This window comes from Malania oleifera, chromosome 2, assembly GCF_029873635.1.
Source record: "Malania oleifera isolate guangnan ecotype guangnan chromosome 2, ASM2987363v1, whole genome shotgun sequence".
Lineage (NCBI taxonomy): Eukaryota > Viridiplantae > Streptophyta > Magnoliopsida > Santalales > Ximeniaceae > Malania > Malania oleifera.
The window spans coordinates 8,238,082-8,255,803 of record NC_080418.1 but is presented as its reverse complement, the minus strand read 5'-3'; the positions used below and the strand labels follow the sequence as shown (position 1 = coordinate 8,255,803).

The 17,722-nt window shown below is 35.4% G+C and overlaps 1 protein-coding gene across 2 annotated transcripts; it reads left to right on the top strand.

Moving 5' to 3' along the window:
• The first annotated feature begins 12,942 nt into the window (after window positions 1-12,942).
• Window positions 12,943-17,221, top strand: LOC131147728 (serine/arginine-rich splicing factor SR45a). 2 transcript variants are annotated; one of them, XM_058097265.1, is made up of 7 exons: window positions 12,943-13,139; window positions 14,784-14,806; window positions 14,907-14,993; window positions 15,100-15,211; window positions 15,496-15,645; window positions 16,096-16,159; window positions 16,329-17,221. In XM_058097265.1, exons 2-7 carry the CDS (start codon window positions 14,784-14,786, stop codon window positions 16,958-16,960), a joined length of 1,068 nt encoding a protein of 355 aa, XP_057953248.1. In that variant the 5' UTR covers window positions 12,943-13,139; the 3' UTR covers window positions 16,961-17,221. The 2 variants fall into 2 exon arrangements, with proteins under 2 accessions (XP_057953248.1, XP_057953250.1); XM_058097267.1 differs by lacking the exons at window positions 12,943-13,139; window positions 14,784-14,806; window positions 14,907-14,993 and adding an exon at window positions 15,813-15,918 and having other exon boundaries at window positions 15,098-15,211.
• The last annotated feature ends 501 nt before the right edge of the window (window positions 17,222-17,722 follow it).

The following is a 17,722-nucleotide window of genomic DNA, read 5'->3' as shown; positions in this document are numbered from 1 at the left end:
AACCGCCATTTAAATGGAAAAGTAAAAGATTTAAACGTATCCTACAACAATTTAAATGCAAATAAATGATTTTCATAAGATTTGGAGATCATACGCCAAAATCCTCATTTTTACCAAAAATCGTAAAATCGTACAACCGGCATTTCTACTCTGTAGAATTTAGAAAATAAGTAGTTAAATCATACATATAAATATAAATTAGCTTTTTAGTGGTTTAGTTTTTTCAAAAATGTTGTTGTAATCAAATTCCCCTTACCTTAAACTCGACACGAAACTACGTATAGAAACCGATCCAAATCGACAACCCGGGATCCTCGAAACCTAACAACCACAGAACATAACCTTACTATAATTTCGACTACTATCCAAATATTCAATTAAAATTGAAATCAGATCCTTACCTCGATTTTTGGAGAAACCTGAAAATCCTTAAAATAACAATCTGATCCGCTAAAGTTGTAGAACTTCCTCCTCTGATCCTCGCAGGAACTTCCGTTTTTAGAAGCGGGAGTCAAACGGCGAAGATTCTTAGAGAGAGAGAGAGAGAAATTTCATTGGTAGAGAGAGAGAGAGAGAGAGAGAGCTTTTTGGAATAAACTTAGCTTCTAAGCAACCAAATGGATATTTATAGGGCCTTTGACGAAGTCCAACTCGTCGACGAGGCGACGTCTTCGTTGACGAATCCTCCACACAGCTCATCGACGAAGCCATCCCTTCGTTGCCGAGCCCAAGTTCTGGATATTTCTCTGACCCGCTCGATATTTGCTCGTCGACGAGGCTTTGAATTTTGTCGATGAGGCTCTAAAGGACTTCATCGATGAACGTGCCTCCTTCGTCGACAAACCCAACTTATTTTGGGTTTGGGTCTCTACAACATGTTGGCAGTGCTCTCTTGTATTGAGGAGAAGAAACCCGAGCCTGTAATGGTGACCTGGAGCCGCTTAAGGGAGTTGTTCTTCGAGCGATACTTCCCTGCTACCGTTAGAAATGCGAAGGTGGCAGAGTTTTGTATTTGACGCAAGGGCATATGACGATATAACAACATGCAGCTAGATTTATCAAGCTATTTCGGTTTGCCCCACACTTAGTGCTAGATAAGGAAAGAAGGCAAAAAAGTTTGGAAGGACCTGAGTCAAGGATTTTATTAGTAGGTTGTAGGTTTCCAGGCCCAGACTTTTCGGAGATAGTTGATAGAGCCACAATGATTAAAAGTGGCCTATAAAAAGGTGTTGTGACACGGAGTTAGAGGAAGAGGCCCACGCCTCCAGATTTTCAAGTAAGGTTCAGCTGGGGGCTGTGGAGGAGGAAGGATAGCAGAAGAGGTCAGGGATAGGGGATGGGAGGTCAAGCGGTACAAGATAGACCGATGCCCCCTCCTTGTCCCAAATGCTACAAGAGACACCCGGGAGAGTGCCGAGTGAGGGAGGTTGTCTGTTATCGGTGCTATCAGCCTAGATATGTTTTGAGAAACTGTTAGGCACCTCTAGTGATAGAAGCTGCTCCTCGACCATATAGAGGAGGCTATCAGGCACCTCATGTAATGACCCGTAATTTAAAATAAGTAGGAAATACAATAAATGAAATGGATTAATGGGTAATAAGGAAAAATGAAATAAATTAGAAGAGGAATAGCAGGCCTCGTCGACGAATGTCCTATCCTCATCGACGAGTGTCCTTCTAAAGCTCGTCGACGAACATAAGTTCCTTCGTCGACGAAGGTATCTTCTCATCGACAAAGTCTCTACAGTGCCTCGTCGACGAATCCACGTGTCTCGTCAATGAAGTCCTGCCTATAAATAGAGTTTTCTTCATTTTTAGCGAGAAAACACTGGAAAATTCGCCTCCTCTCTTTAAAAAACGGCTTTACCAGCCTTCTCTCTTCGATTTCAGGCCGGATTTGACCCGATTTGATGATCTGGAACCACCACGAGGTTCGTAGGATCATTCTCTGCAACTCTGTAGGAGCTGATCATTAGTTTGAGGGGATCGAATAACATCCCCAAATCAGGGTAAGTGAGTTATTTTGGAATTTTCTTAAGGAATAATGTTATATGGAGCCTAGGAAATAGTAAATAGGTGTTTTTATTAAGATTTGAGTTAATTGAAATTTATTTTATTAAATAGGATTTTTGGATTCAGGGTCCAAGTGAACGCAGTGGGTATCGGTTCGGGGATCCTATCAACGTAGCTCGAAAGTCAAGTAAGGGGGAAATTTATGTATTAAATTAGGTTTTTATGAATTAAAATGGATTATGTGTTATTTATATATATGTTTTTATGTGAATTTGAAATGCCAACCATGTAAAACCATGTTTTTTGAGCCTAAGAATGCTTAAATAGCTATGTATATGTGAAAGTAAACGGATGAAAGTGAAAAAGAATTTTCTGAGGAATTAAGTAAGAAATGAAATGTATTTTCAGCATATAAATGTTAATTATGGGTTGATTTATTTTGTAAGGAATGTACATGGATTTTATTGTTAAACTGTGTGGCATGAGATTCTGTGCAAATATATGTTAAATGTATGAGATGCAGGTTAAGTAAGTAAAGTATTATGGACAAAATATGACATAAACAATGTTGCTTGTGTATGTTAAATGCAACCATGTAAATGTAAGACAACTAAAAGATAGTCATGTTAGCAGTTTCTAGCGCGTTTCTATGTGGACTAACTATAGCAGATTCTAATGCATTTCTATGTGGACTAACAAATGATGGCTAAAGACTAGCTGTAGTATGAAGGAATGAAATGAAAACGTTATGCAATGAAATGACAATGCAATGAAATGAAATGTGAAATGTGAATGATACAAATGGGAAAGAGTCACTTAAAGTGAAATGCAATGCAATGTTAAGCTATGAACATGAATGGACGTGTATGATTAAATAAAGACAGAAAGAATGATGTATTATGATATTAAAAGTATTTATGTATGTAGAACATGCTGTGATTTGGGCGGGCGTACTCTTCGCCTGAGGGCTTGCTGAAAAAAACAAGTGCACTAGTGGCTTCAGATGTGGCAGCAGCTGCATAACACACTATAGCAGAGGGAACCTACTTATATGGGTGGGTAGATTTCCCTATCCTTAGGGTCTTTGTCGGTAAATTATTGTTAAACTGTGTGAGTACGAGGTTAAGTTAACACTTGAGGGCTTACTGAGTAAGGTGAGTGCCCTGGTATGCTTTAGTTGTGACCTTAGGGTTGCCTAAGTATCAGAGTAGAGGAGTGCTACTTGTATGGGCGGGTAATCACCCTTATCCTTGGGTAATCTCGTGGGTTAAATATTTGCATGTGATTGTTTAGGTTTAGAGAATAATTTCAATGTTATGATAATGATTTGTAAATGTATTTAAAATGATATCTTTATACCTCATGTTAGCCACACGCTGTTTTAATATATATGTTTCTTTCCTTACTGATGTGTCTCACTCGAATATGATTATTTCTTTTTCAGGACATCCTCGAGGTCGGGCTTAGAGAGCTCGAGGGTTTTTAGCCTTTTTGAGGATTGTAAAGAGAAAGGGTATATGTTAACAATATTTTAGGGATGTATATGTTTTATGTCGTTATGATTTTAAGGATGTTGAGTAAAGAATGATTATGAAAATACTGAAATGTTTTGGGAATTATGTATCTATGGAAATGCAGGTGATGGTTGGATTTTAAGGATCTATAGATAGAAAATAGTAAACTATGGTATTACGACATTATGGTATTACAATATAATGTTATATGGAGATTATGTTTATGTTTTCCATTACGAATGTATTAATTTAAGGATTATCAGGATTTTATCAGGTATAACGCATCGGACCCGGGTTTAAGGGTTCGGGGTGTTACACCTTGAGGCGGACAATAGATGAATACTGCTCTGGCGCAAGTTTATGCACTAATGCCAGGAGATATTGAGGCGGCAGGAGACACAGTGACAAGTAGTAAAGTTATAATTTCAGTTAAAGTTATTGTTTTATGTGATTTTGAAGCATTGTGTTCATTTATTTCTTGGGAATATATCAGATTGTGTAGGATGGAAACTTAAGTGTTAGACATCAAATTATTTGTAGCCACACCAATAGGAATAATGGTAAAATGTAGAAGGGTGTTTAAGGATTGTCCAGCAGATATTTAGGCAAGGATATTGCATTCTGGTTTTGTAGTGCTTTATAGGCATTGATTTATTTTGATCTTAGCAATGGACTGGCTAGCTGTCAGTTAGGCCAGTATTAACTATTATCAGAAAGACGTAGTGTTCGGACCTCCAAGAGGACAGAAGCATAGATTTGTGGGGCCATGTGTGCACGCCCTACCACAATTGTTATCCGCCATTCAGGTGAGGAGGTTGTTAATGGAGGGTTGTCAGCGATTTGTGGTTTGTGTGAAGGCGAGTTGAGATTAGAGGATATCCAGGAAGTGAGGGATTTTTCTGATGTATTTTCGGAGGATTTTTCGGGACTACCTCCTAAACGTGAGGTAGAATTTGCTATTGATCTAATTCCGGGGACAGTGTCGATTTCAAAGATGTTGTACAAAATGACACCAGTAGAGTTAAAAGAGTTAAAGGAACAGTTGCAGGAAATGTTGGATAAGAGGTTTATTAGACCTAGTGTGTCACTTTGTGTAGCGCCGATATTGGTTGTGAAAAAGAAAGATGGGTCGATGAGAATGTGCATCGGCTACATAATTTGACTTTTATGTTCTGTGGAAATTCTTTATTCCCTGGTAAGTGATGTTATCACCATAACCTGAAAACAAACCTGAGAATAAGATGTCATGGACATCACATTGCCAAGTAACTTGAAGGATCTTGTGAATCAAATAACACCTAACCGAATTATCTTTAGCAACTTACCTAAAAGAAAAATTATAATGATAATTGGACCTTAGTATCTACCATCCAGAAGGAAAACCATACTTGCTAGGACCTGAAGCTTTATATTTTTGCTCTATCCTATGCGAATCCTACTTGGCAATGGGACACCAATTTAACTGCTTAGACATCGGCTCGGTTGGGATTTAGCTTGTATATAGCTTCATGTGAGATCTTCTGTAGTTATCTGCAGTTGATTATGGCTTTTGAAGCCATCTTCAGAATCTAATCCTTCTACCATTAGCAACTCTCTAGTACAAATGAATGTCACCATTTTTCCTTCCTAGGCCATTTCACACAAAATTTATGTTGCCAGAAAATGTTCAATCACTGATCATATAAAAACCCCAAAAATAGAGATATAAAAAAAAAATTAGTGGATTGATTTCCAAAAATAAATAAATAAGTAAATAAATAAATAATAATAATAAATAAATAAATAAATAAAATTAGTGGATTGATTTCCAAAAATAAAAATAAAAATAATAAATAATAAATAAATAATTCAATAATTCAATAATTCAATAATTTTTTTTAATTAATTAACTAATTAATTAATCGGATTTAAAAGAAAAAGAAAAAGAAATTTTAATTAAAATTTATTTTTTTATTAATAAAATATATTATTATTATATTAATTAAATATATTATTATTATTATTATTATTATTATTATTATCATTCCTGAAGCTAGAAGCTTCAGGAATTTGGTAGCAAGCCCCCCCCTTCTTCCTTTCTTCTTCTTCTTCTTCTTTATCTTCTTTTCTTTTCTTTTCTTTTTCTTTCACTTATCCTGCGCAGCCTCTGCACACTCTCTCTCTCTCTCTCTCCTCATGTTCTCTTTCCCTCTCTCCTCGATTTCATGACGGATTTTCGCCCGATCGAAAATCCGAAGATACCACTGGACTCCATTCGCCGCTGCCGTCATTTCTACCGGAGCGGATCGGTGGTAGGAGCGGCGTAAGCGTATTCCCTGGGGTAAGCCATTTCCCCCTTTTTCTTTAATTTCTTACAAAATATAAGCCCAATTGAAGAACGGACACCACCACGAGAATCTAGGGATGATTCTCTACAAGTCTAGTGGGACGGAATTCTCGTGGGAGTGTCGGGCCAAAACTTCAAATTTGGGGTACGGCGATTATTAAGGGGCTTATTTTTAATTAATTAGCATTAATTTAGAAATGCTAAAATATTGAGCATTTTGGGTTGAAATAGGATTTCTGGAATTTAGGGTCCGGGTGAGCGCCGCAGGTGTAATTTTGGGACTCGCAGGCAAAATTTAGAAAATTAAGTGGGGGTGTTAAATAATAGTTTAAATATTAATTTGAGGTATATGGAATCTAGGGAAGGCTAGATGGGTATTATTTTAGAAAAATAGATTAATTAATTTGGGGAAAATGTAAATTGCAGGAGTTGAATTTCAGACGCCAAGGGCGTAGAATTTGCGAGTCTAGGGAGACTTTCAGTAAGTCAGGTAAGGGGAATAAATTATAGTAGTGTTTTTAGAATTATTATTTGAATGAATATGTGAAATTGAGCATATGATATTTTATCTGAAAATTATTATGATATAAATATCAGATAAATTGTGTGGCATTTGAGTAATTGTAAATTGTGATATTTTGGAGTGTAAAATATAATAATGTGTAATTTCTGAGAAAATATTGAAATGAGAATTACTGATTTGATTAGTGAAAAATAATGTAATATGGTATTATTATGAGTAGAAATGTTTTGCCTAGAAAATGGGATTTTGTGAATTATTGATATTGGAAAATAATGAAATGTGGTATTTATTTGTGAGTGGAAATTATATGCATGAGAAATGAGTATTTTGGGAAAATGTGAAAAATACATGAAATATGATATATGATATTACGAGATGATGAAATGTGCACAGAAAATGATGAGAATATTTATATTGAACTGAATTGTGATATACTGGAATATAATTGATGAAATGCCAATACCGCATAATGATTGCGGGTATGTGGTGGTAAACCCTGTTGGATGGTTATGATATTTGGCACGGTACCGTTGCGAGTGGTGTTAGTGCAACCACACGGACTCTTGGAGCGTGTGGCGTGACAGTCGACTGTGCCATTGTGTAGTGTTGTTGGGCCCCCTGAGTCCGGATCAGGGTATTAGGCCGGCCAGTCGTACTACAGACGCAATATGTGATATGATATTTGATCTAACCGGGTCGGCCAACCGCGGTTAGATCCAGCCTTCGGGCCGCACAACCTTGACCATGGGGGGAAGCATGGCGTGTATAGAAAGATCCTCAAGATGGCCATGAGTTACAGACGCGATGTTGGTATTTGATACCGAGGATACTCACGAGCCGGAAAGTAAAGTGGAAATGAAAAGTGAAAGAATGAAAAAATTGGTTAAAATGAGATATGAAAGAAAGAATGGAAATTGAGAAATAAAGAATGATAAAATTGAGAAATGGAACAGTGTGAGTTAATAATATAAATAATTAAAGCGAAGTGAAACTCTCCGCCTGAGAGCTTACTGAGTAAGGTGAGTGCCCTGATGGGTATCAGATGTGGCTATACCCGGCTGCATAACGTGTTAGGGCAGAGGGAAGCTACCTGTATGGGCGGGTAATCTTCTCTATTCTCAGGAACTTCGCGTGTAAATATGTGTTGAAAATCATTAGATTTGATAAATGATTTTTAAACTTATAAAAGCTTGTGTTGTATATTTATATGATTATATGTTTGTGAATATCAGTGTATTTTCTCAAATGAAATGGTGATTTGAAAAGTAAAGTGTATTATAATTCTACTCATTTGGCCACACACTGTAAATAATCTATTCCTTCTTACTGAGATGTGTCTCACCCAAATTATCTAAATTTTTCAGGGAACAGAGATAGGCTAGGTGGTAGAGCTCCGTGATCATAGGGAGCTGGGACCCTGAGATACAGGGTGAGTTTTGACTAGGGAGGTGTGGTTTCTAGGATTGTATTATTTTTGGGTATGAGATAGTGTTGTGTATTTATGTATATTAATACTCTGGGTATTGTATTCTGACTTATGTGTATATACTGGCTTCCGCTGTTAGGTTGTTTAATAAAATACTTTTTACCCGGTATCCAATGCGGGTCGGGTCGTATGAATGGTATTAGGATTGTTGACGTGGCCGATTTGTGGATGTTGTGGATTTATGACGTGATTATTTATTTATTAAAAAAAAAATTGTACGAAAATTGGGGCGTCACAGTAACTGACTAAACAACTTCATTAGTATTGTCTTTCGTACCAAAAAGCAAGACACATGTGTATTGCATATTTGTCCAGCCACTATAGTAAGATCAGGGTTGGCTTGAGTCAGTATACCAAGACTTAGACTTGCCATAATTGCAATCCTTGTTTTTCATTGAGGATATTTTCCAACTATATTTTGATATTCAACGTTTGCCAGCATATGCTAGAAGTGGAATCCTAAAACTGTTGGAAGCAAGAAAAATTTAGAAATCAATTTGGTAGGAAAATGATACTTTATCCTAATTTGAAAGTATAATGAGATTGACATTGAAAAGAAATTAGGTGATTAGGATTCCAGGGAATATTCGAAAGTTCATATAATTTTTACTCAAATGAATTACAAAGTTATGATGAGAGTTTGAAGTGCCTTTTATATATTTGATTTGACAGGCTAATGATTACACATCTTGGTTTGGGATGTCCTGGCAGGTATGATCCTTGATGAGTATGAGTCATTATTGTAAGTTCTCTACTTAAAGATGAGGCTAACCATTAGTGGTCATCTATTGATTATATACCTAGTTGTTTGTTTTTAAAAGAAAATAGTATTTAGAAATCCAAATGGAATGAGGGTTTTCTTTCTAACTAATAAGCTTTCATACTTGACGTACTGAGTGCTTAAGGAAGGATAGAATTTGGGCACATGTTTTGGGTTTGTAGTAGTAAAGAAAGAAATATATGAGTTAACGAATCCCAAACTTCTTTACCCATAGGTGATGAATTTTTAGATATTCTTTCCAGATGACTTATCGGGGCTACCTTCAAGAGGAGATTGAATTTAATATTGATTTGGTGTTAGGAGCGGAGCCTATGTCGATTGCTTCCTATAGAATGACATCAACTGAACTAAGGCAACTTAAGGTGCAACTAGAAGATTTCCTTAATAAGGAATTTGTTCGACCTAGTATATCATTATAGGTTGCACCTGTGTTATTCACTAAGAGACATAATGGGGCCTTGAGGTTATACATTAATCATTGGAAGTTGAATCACGTTACAGTGGGAATTGATATCCACATCCACGGATTGGGGGATTATTAGAATAATTGATAAATCCCAAAATTTTTGAAGATTGATTTGCAATTAAATTATCACTAATAAAGAATTAAAAATTATTCATCCCAAAGACAAAATTGAGTACACAGTAAGGTCGCTATAAGTTTCTGGTGTAACCAATTGGGGTTATCAATGTACCTTACATTTTCATGGATATAATGAATCAAGTTAATCCACCATACTTGGATCAATTCACTATAATTTATGGATGCTTTTTTTTTTTGGGTATTCAAAGACTCAAGAAGAACATAAACAACATTTGCGGTTAATTTTACAAATATTACGAGAGCATCAATTATATGCTAAACATGAAATGTTGATACTAGATCTTTGGAAGGTTGGAGATGAGAATTGAAGTTGTTAAGTGTTAGTATTGAAGTAAGGTGTATTAGGACGGGATGTATAATCCATTGATTTATGTCAGTTACCAGTTCTAATAGAATTGTTTATAAAGGTTAATTCAAAATTTGTTAAGTTAACGATAGATTTTACTTGAAGTTGTATTCAACAAATTTCGAGAACGAAATTTTTATAATGAGGGGAGAATGTAACAACCCCAAAAATAGTTATACTTGATTAGGGTTATGATCCTTAAAAAAAAAAATAACAAAAATAAATAAATAAAATTAAAATTATTCATTATTAATTAATTAAATATTATTAAATTGAATTAATTAAGTTAAGTTATATGATGGTTATATATAAATATGCCTAAATCCAATTCTAAATATCTTTTGAAGCTTCTTTAATCTTTAGGGGCAAATGGGAATTTAGAATTGGATTTCAACTCTCAGTATCTCTCCTACTCTCCGTCACTTTCCTCGTCTTCTCTCTCTATCTCTCCTAAATTTCTCAGTAGATATTCGGTCAATCGGGAAATGGAAGATGTCATTGGATTCCTAGTTCCGCCACCGACATTTCTACTGGAGCGGATTTGTCGTGAGAGCGGCGTTGACACTATTATTGGGGAAAGATATATTTCTTCTAAATCCTTATTTTTTTCTTAAATCTGTCGTTAAATCGACAATCAGGCACCACTACAGGGTCCTAGTCGCGATCGTCGTCATTTTGGCGTGAGTAAACTTTCAATTGGAGTTTTCTAGGCTCCACTCCAAAGCGAGAGTGAGATTTGAAAAATTAGGTAAATTGGTTATATTTGAGAGTATAATTATTTATTTGGAATTTATGGGTCTAAGAAATATTAAAATAGTATTTTATTTAGTGTTGATTTAATGGAATTAAGATTCTTGATTTAGGGTACGAGGGAGCGTCGCATGCATCAATTTGGGATTCCTGTTGGCGTAGTTCAAAAAATTAGGTAAGGGAATAAATTAAGTTAGAATTTTTATGGAAATACTTATTATTCTACAACATTTTATTTTAGAAGTTATGTATGATATAAAATTATGTTTAAAAAAATTACTGTTGTTTATAGGGAATGTTTATATATATATATATATATATATATATATATATATATATATATATATTATCAGGTAAAATGGTTTAATTTGTGTGACATGGGTATAAAATCTTATAATTTATGTGATGACAAAATGTTATGTTTTTAGAACCTTCATGCTATTATTGTTTTCGAGAAATGGTTAAAACAATACATGAATTATATTTTTCGTAATTTATGTGAAACGATGTAAGGGTCGTAATTTATAAAACGACGCAAGGGTCATAATTTATGAAATGGCGCAAGAACTGTAATTTATGTGAAATGGCGCAAGGGCCATAGTTTATATAAAATGGCGTAAGAGCCATTAATTTATATGATATGATATGAAATGTCGGCACAAGGGCCGTAATGAAAGATATGTTATTTTTATGAAAATATTATTATGTTAGATACTATGGTGAAATAGTTATATTCAGCATATGAAATACAGTATATAATATCAGTACTCAGATGACTTAGTTTAGTTCAGTTAAGTAGCACGGTACCATAACTATATATGTATTCAGACTATGTTAGTGCTACCATATGCCGCAAGGGGCTGTGGGAGATTGACAGTCGATGTGACTTCAGTGCAGAGTTGTAAACGTCCCTTTGGCAGTCCGAACTAGTGTGGGGCAGACCTATCGTACTTACAGACTTATATTGATCTAACATAGTCGGCCAGCCAGTGCTAGGTCTCGCCTTCGGGCCGCACAATCCGGTCATGTGGGGGTAATATATGACACGAGTTAGCTATCAATCTTGGGATTTATTTCACGTATTATATAGTTGTATAAGATGATTTACACGTACAAAGATATAACATGACATGTATGTTACTTTTAAATATGTTTATTCAGTAAATTATCAAACAGCTTTCATAGATACAATTTATATACAGTATATGCTTATGATATATGAAATTACCGATGTTGTCACACACTAATATTAATTTATTTCTCTTATTGAGAAGTGTCTTACCCTAACTCTAAAACATTTCAGGGAATCCAGGTAGAGGAGTGGATAAAGTTTCGCTGCGTTAGTAGTCGCCCGATCTATCATGCTAGAAGGGCAAGTCGCTATGCTTGAGTCAGATGAGTTTTTGGGTAGTGACCCTAGGGAACTTTGTGATCATTTTGGGACGTGTGTATATTTATATGACGGGTTTGTAAAACTCTGGTATTGTATTTGGACCATTGGTTTGTTATGTATATGATGTATGTTTTTCGCTGTTAGGGTGTCAGTGATATATGATAGGTTTATTCCCCAATACCCACGTGTCTAGGTGGATTATGTTTATGTTTATCATGATTATTGGCATGCTATTATATGAAATATATATATATATATATATATATACGGTAAATTAGGGAGGTCGTTACATGACATGTGTTATTAATGCACAATTATATACAAATTATTAATTTATATATTAAATTATTAATATATATAAGAAATTGGTTAATTTGGTTAATAAGCTTAATCGATCTTGCCTACCAAAACTATAATCAAAAACTAATTTTTTATCATAACAGAAACCAAACCAACTGAATGAATTATATTAACCAGACCAATTTAATGACTTTACTCGGCTCAATCAATTAATTCGTTTTGATTAAATTATGTTTAGTCCCAATCCTAATGATATTTGGGATATTATACTTGAATATGTTCATAAGGAGAACAATTAGTGTGATGTTTTAGCAAAATTAGCTGGCCAAAAATTGCAAGAATGCATGTATACGTAGAGAAGGATGAAAAAACAACTTTTTACTCTTTCAAAATGCAAATTCTAATATCTAGTAATTTTAAATTTTGAATAAAAATTATTATAATTGATAAAAGGGTTTTTTCACAAATATATAAATCAATAATAATGAATTATAATAATATGAATAATTTTAAAATAAATATTCATTTACTTAAAAAAATTAAATTTAAATTTTTATGAATTTATATGATATATATTTTAATATTATATTAAATTTTGTTTTAAGTCACGCGAATTTAATTAATTTTTTGTGCATTTTAAATTTATTTTCAAACGACTACTATTTTCAAAAATTGAAAAACAGAAGAGTGATTCATCTGCCACGTACAACGATTCTCTCGATTCTGTGGTCTTGGTTGCAGACTTCCTTTCGGTTAAGTTGTCACTTTAAAAATAAGTTAACCAATCACAGGAAGCCACATCAAGCAGTCGTCCTTGATTTTGGACGAAAAACACCCTATCAGTAGACGTGGCGCTTTTTAGCGCTTAAAGTCAAACATAAGAGGCCCGAACCGGAGAGCAAGCCCATGGATTATTGAAACTCGGCCCACAGCGGATATAACCGGATTTTAATATATTTTCGCGTCCGCTTCTCCAGAAACTTCTGCTAGGTCTCATTTTTCCTCTCTGCCGATCTCAAGCCGATGCGTGGTTAGCAGGTTCTTTAGAGAGCGAGAGCGAGAGAATATTTTCGAAGCGATAGTTTGTGCGATCTCTTGGGAAGGTGAGTTTTTGATTGAATGATCGGGGTCGTGATTCAGATCGTAATTTTTAGTTTGTTTAAGTTTCTTTTGATTTTTGTATCATTTTAATTCTACTTTTAAGTTATTCTTTTGATTATTATTCTTGGTTTGGTTATGCTTGTTGATTTGGGTGCCTTTACCTGGTAATGCCGCTCTATCTGTATAGGATTTTGTGATTTGTGGGCAAATGATATTATGACATGATAGCGATGCTTTTGATCGTCTCATAGTGATGTATGGGGTTAAATTTTTTTTTATGACGATATTGATGACCGATCTTTGGGATGATAACTTGCATGCTGTTTGTTATTGTTGTTTTGTCTGGATTTTTAATTTATGGAATTTGGTATTTTTATAGAATAGCATAACGATGCTTTGATAAATCATTAATTCCAATAAAAGAAATGATTAAATGTTTTTCGAATAATTAATAAAGAGTCTGCATTTGGGTAAAGAATCTAGCGATAAACATTTGGGTAAATGTTTATTATTGTGTTTTATCTGATTTTTTGATTTATGGAATTATGTTTATTTCTAAAATAGCTTATCGATGCTTTGATAAATCATAAAATCCTGTAAAAGAAATTATTAAATTTTTTTTGAATAATTTATGAGTATGCATTTGGGTAAAGAATCTAGAGATAAAACATTTGGGTAAATGTTTATTATTGTTGTTTTGTTGGGATTTTTGATTTATGGAATTAGGTTTATTTCTAACATAGCATAATGATGCTTTGGTAAATCATAAAATCCAGTGAAAGAAATGGTTAAATATTTTTCAAATAATTAGCAAGGTGTATGCATTTGGGTAAAGAATCTAGAGAATATACAAAATTAAGAACTGATAGAAAAATCACAGGAGCAAAACTGTCAGTCAACAATTAGAGTGCTCTAAAGTATTTCATTTAAGGAATACAAGACTTTCTGTATCTATTGCCTTTATGAGCAGCAAATGAATTGATTGAAGGAAAGTATTTTCGGAATTTTGATATGACAGTGATTACATTTTCGTCATGTTATTCAATTTGTTAAAGGCCTAAACCTTTTTTCAAGAAAAATCCCATGATTTCATCTCATATGCATGCATGTATATACAAATTATAAGTTAAGAATTAACATTGTAATCTTGATTTGAAGCTTGGTGTAGAATTGTATGTTTTGTAATTGTAGGCTGTACCTATCAAATTATATTTGTGGCAAGCTGCTGCAGGATTGCCATTCTTTAAGATCAATTTAGACAAAGTTACTGGTTTCACTACATATTACCTAATGCTTTGTTCATACAATTTTTGGTTACATATAATCTCTCTTGTATTTTAGGGCTTAGAAGTTTGTAGGTATTCTGTTACAAGGTTTACAACAACATTTCATTACATTTTCTCTATTGCTTTCCTTATGCTTTTTGTGGTAACGTATACTCTTGTATTCTAGTGTTCAGAAGTTTGTAGGTAGTTCTGCTAAAAGGTTACAATGACATAAGAAGTTTAAATGACTTTCTTTTACATATCAAGTTGTTCTGTGTTGCTTATGGAATTCAGGACTGATATCCAGTGGTGGTTTAATATTTTGAGATTTATAATAATATCGATCTCTTTTTTTTTTTTCATTTTTTAATGTTCTTTCAGATGTCGTACTCCAGAAGATCAAGGTGTGTGTCTATTATCTTCCATTTACAATTTTTTGGGTTTTTAGTGCAATTATTTTTCATTTTTTGTTTGTCATGGCACTTTATATATTGTGTATGTCAGGTATTCTCGCTCACCTTCCCCATATGGGCGGTACAGCAGGTCTATCTCGAGGTCTTTGTCAAGGTCATTGTCGAGGAGCCGATCAAGGTATTGTCTTGCTTCCCAAGCTTTATTTTTTAAAACCAGCTATATGCTTATGGCTTTTCATGGCACTACAAAGTTAACTGTTTTTGTAATTTGAATTTCTTGGCAGGAGCCGCGAATCAAGTGATGCAGAAAACCCTGGAAACAATCTATATGTGACTGGATTATCACCTCGCATCACTAAGAGGGAGCTCGAAAAGCATTTTTCAAGCGAGGGAATGGTATTCAAACACATGACTTTCCTTTTTTTTTTGCCTCTTCTTTTTTTTGTGTTGTTTGGTCTTGCTTAAAATTATTTATGTCCTTGCCTTCCATTCTACAAAACAGAGAGCTCTTTGCAAGATACTTATTTAGTATACAGCCATTGAGATTATAATTTATTTTAAAAAATCATTTATTGTAGTACCATTTGAACTGATGTGTGAATGACAAAGGCTATCTATGGCTTCATGGTTAGGCAACTTCATTATTGTACTCTTAATTAATGGTAGCTGGCTCTTTTTAGGTTGTGGATGTTCACCTTGTGGTCGATCCATGGACAAGAGAATCACGTGGGTTTGGTTTTGTTACAATGTCCACTGTTGACGAGGCTGACCGCTGCATTAAGTATTTGGACAGATCAGTACTTGAAGGTCGTGTCATTACAGTGGAGAAGGTAATACTAAAATGTTTACATTTCCCTCCCGTTTGATAATTTGATGTGTCAGTTCTTTGTTGGTTGGTTGCTTTCTGATCTTGTCATTGTGTCGGGATTCAATGTGGTTTCCTATTTGTTCCTTGAGTTTGAAAGTTGTGTGCTTTTCGCCTGAGTTTTTGTGGCAGCAGGTTAGCTGTGTGTAGCAGCTCTTCACCAAACTCCAAAAGTCTTACCACAACTAAACAATCAAATCAAACACCTCAAGCAAATATCAGACAATTAACCCAGAGGGTTGTATGCCCTGCATTTCTCTTCTTTTTGAGCAATTTAACCTTATGCTTTCAGTTACTTGTTATGATGTTTTGAGAGTCTACATGTTGATCAAAATTAAGCCTGTTTTTTGTGCATTTGCTTCATTTTAGTGTCTGATTTCATCATCCTTATGCTAGGATTTTTATAAACTTGCAGGCTAGGAGGCGGAGAGGTCGGACGCCTACCCCAGGGAAGTATCTTGGGCTGAGAACAGTTCGGGGTAAGATGTTTTCCTTGTTTTTTAATTTTCATGGTTGCTTATGTTTCTTTCTGTTAATGCTTATTTTAACTTACTGTTCTCAAGTTTATTTAGTCTCATGGTGGTTTATTTTTCTGTTTTACTTACGGCTACCCACTTGTGTCTTCAATTCCTTTGGTGCCTGAATTAGTGCGTCGTCGTTCCCCAAGCTACTCTCCTTATCGAAGGAGCCGCTCTCACAGTTATTCATCTGAGCGCGACAGGAGCATGTCATATTCTCCGCACTATAGTCATCGCCGCCGATCATATTCACCCAACTACAGTCGGCACAGGACATATTCACCCTACTACAGCCGACGGAGGTCCCTCTCACGATCTCGCTCACCCTATAGTAGGTCACCAGTTCATAGGCGCGATCGTTCCTACTCTCCTTATGATTCAGGGTACTACCTGCCTGATGAAAGGTACCATAGAAGATACTACCATCGCTCTTTCTCCAGAAGCATCTCTCCTAGGGCACGACGGAGCTCAAGGCGGATTGGCTCTGGTAGTGTCTCTCCCAGGCCAAGAAGGTCCTCAAGGAGCTATTCACAGAGCATTTCACCTAGGCGGAGGAGGAGATCGAGTAGGAGTTACTCTCGTAGTATTACCCCTAGACCAAGGAAGAGCTCAAGGAGTTACACTTGTGGTGATTCATACAAGCGTGGGCTCTCAAGGGATTGCTACTCATCTAGAAGCTATTCTAGGAGCCGAAGTGCGAGTCCATCTTCCGGATCAGTTTCGAGGTCCGTCACTCCAGCATCTGCCTCTCCTTCACGCTGAAAGGGACTCAGAAATGCTCACTCTTCCTATGAATCTGTGTTGTGGTTCAAGCCTTGGCACAACTGTTGTATATTGGGTAGTTGTAGTCGGCCTTTCTTTTGAGTGAACTATTTGGCGACTTGGAAGTTTGTCGTGGCTGGTGTGTTTAAGACCGAAGTTTATTGTTCTTCATGGTCAAATGCTCAATAATCCGTATTTGCTCTTTAACTGCTGCAAAGATTGTCCTTTCAACTCAAAGATTTAACATATTCCCCTGAAAAAGTATGCATGCGGTTTCTACAAGGCCTGATTGCTAAGACTGTAGCCTACAGTAGAGTACTGCCTTCATTTTCTTACTTTTTATTTTTCTGCCTGATGGATTACAATTGCTAATTTCGTTTCCTGCGCTGAAAATCTAGACTTCCTTGAAGAATCTTGTTCGGTCACTGCTCACTGGAGCTGTATGGGGAACTTGGGTTGCCAGCAAGTCGCTTATTTAATTTTGTGTATAATTGGATGGGTCTGATAATGAGAACGGTTATATGCCCTCATTATTGGGCATCAATGACGTCCCACTTCCCACTCCTTACACGTACCAAGAAAAGGTGTCGTTACTGCCACTTTCGACCATCGGGGCTATTTTAATTCTGTAGTGGAGTATGGGGTTCTTTTTACTTTGTGGCTTAATTTGTGTCTCAATCCCGTAGAGAAATGTATTAGAAGAAGATCTCAAACAGGGGCGATTGTTTATATGGTCGGAGTACCTGCTCTTGCAGTAGTCTA

Bases quoted from the DNA above. Each gene is read 5' to 3' on its own strand.
- LOC131147728 (XM_058097265.1), top strand. From the start codon at position 14,784: ATGTCGTACTCCAGAAGATCAAG. The intron at 14,994-15,099 runs GTATTGTCTTGC...ATTTCTTGGCAG, and splicing joins TTGTCGAGGAGCCGATCAAG to GAGCCGCGAATCAAGTGATG. The intron at 15,646-16,095 runs GTAATACTAAAA...ATAAACTTGCAG, and splicing joins GTGTCATTACAGTGGAGAAG to GCTAGGAGGCGGAGAGGTCG.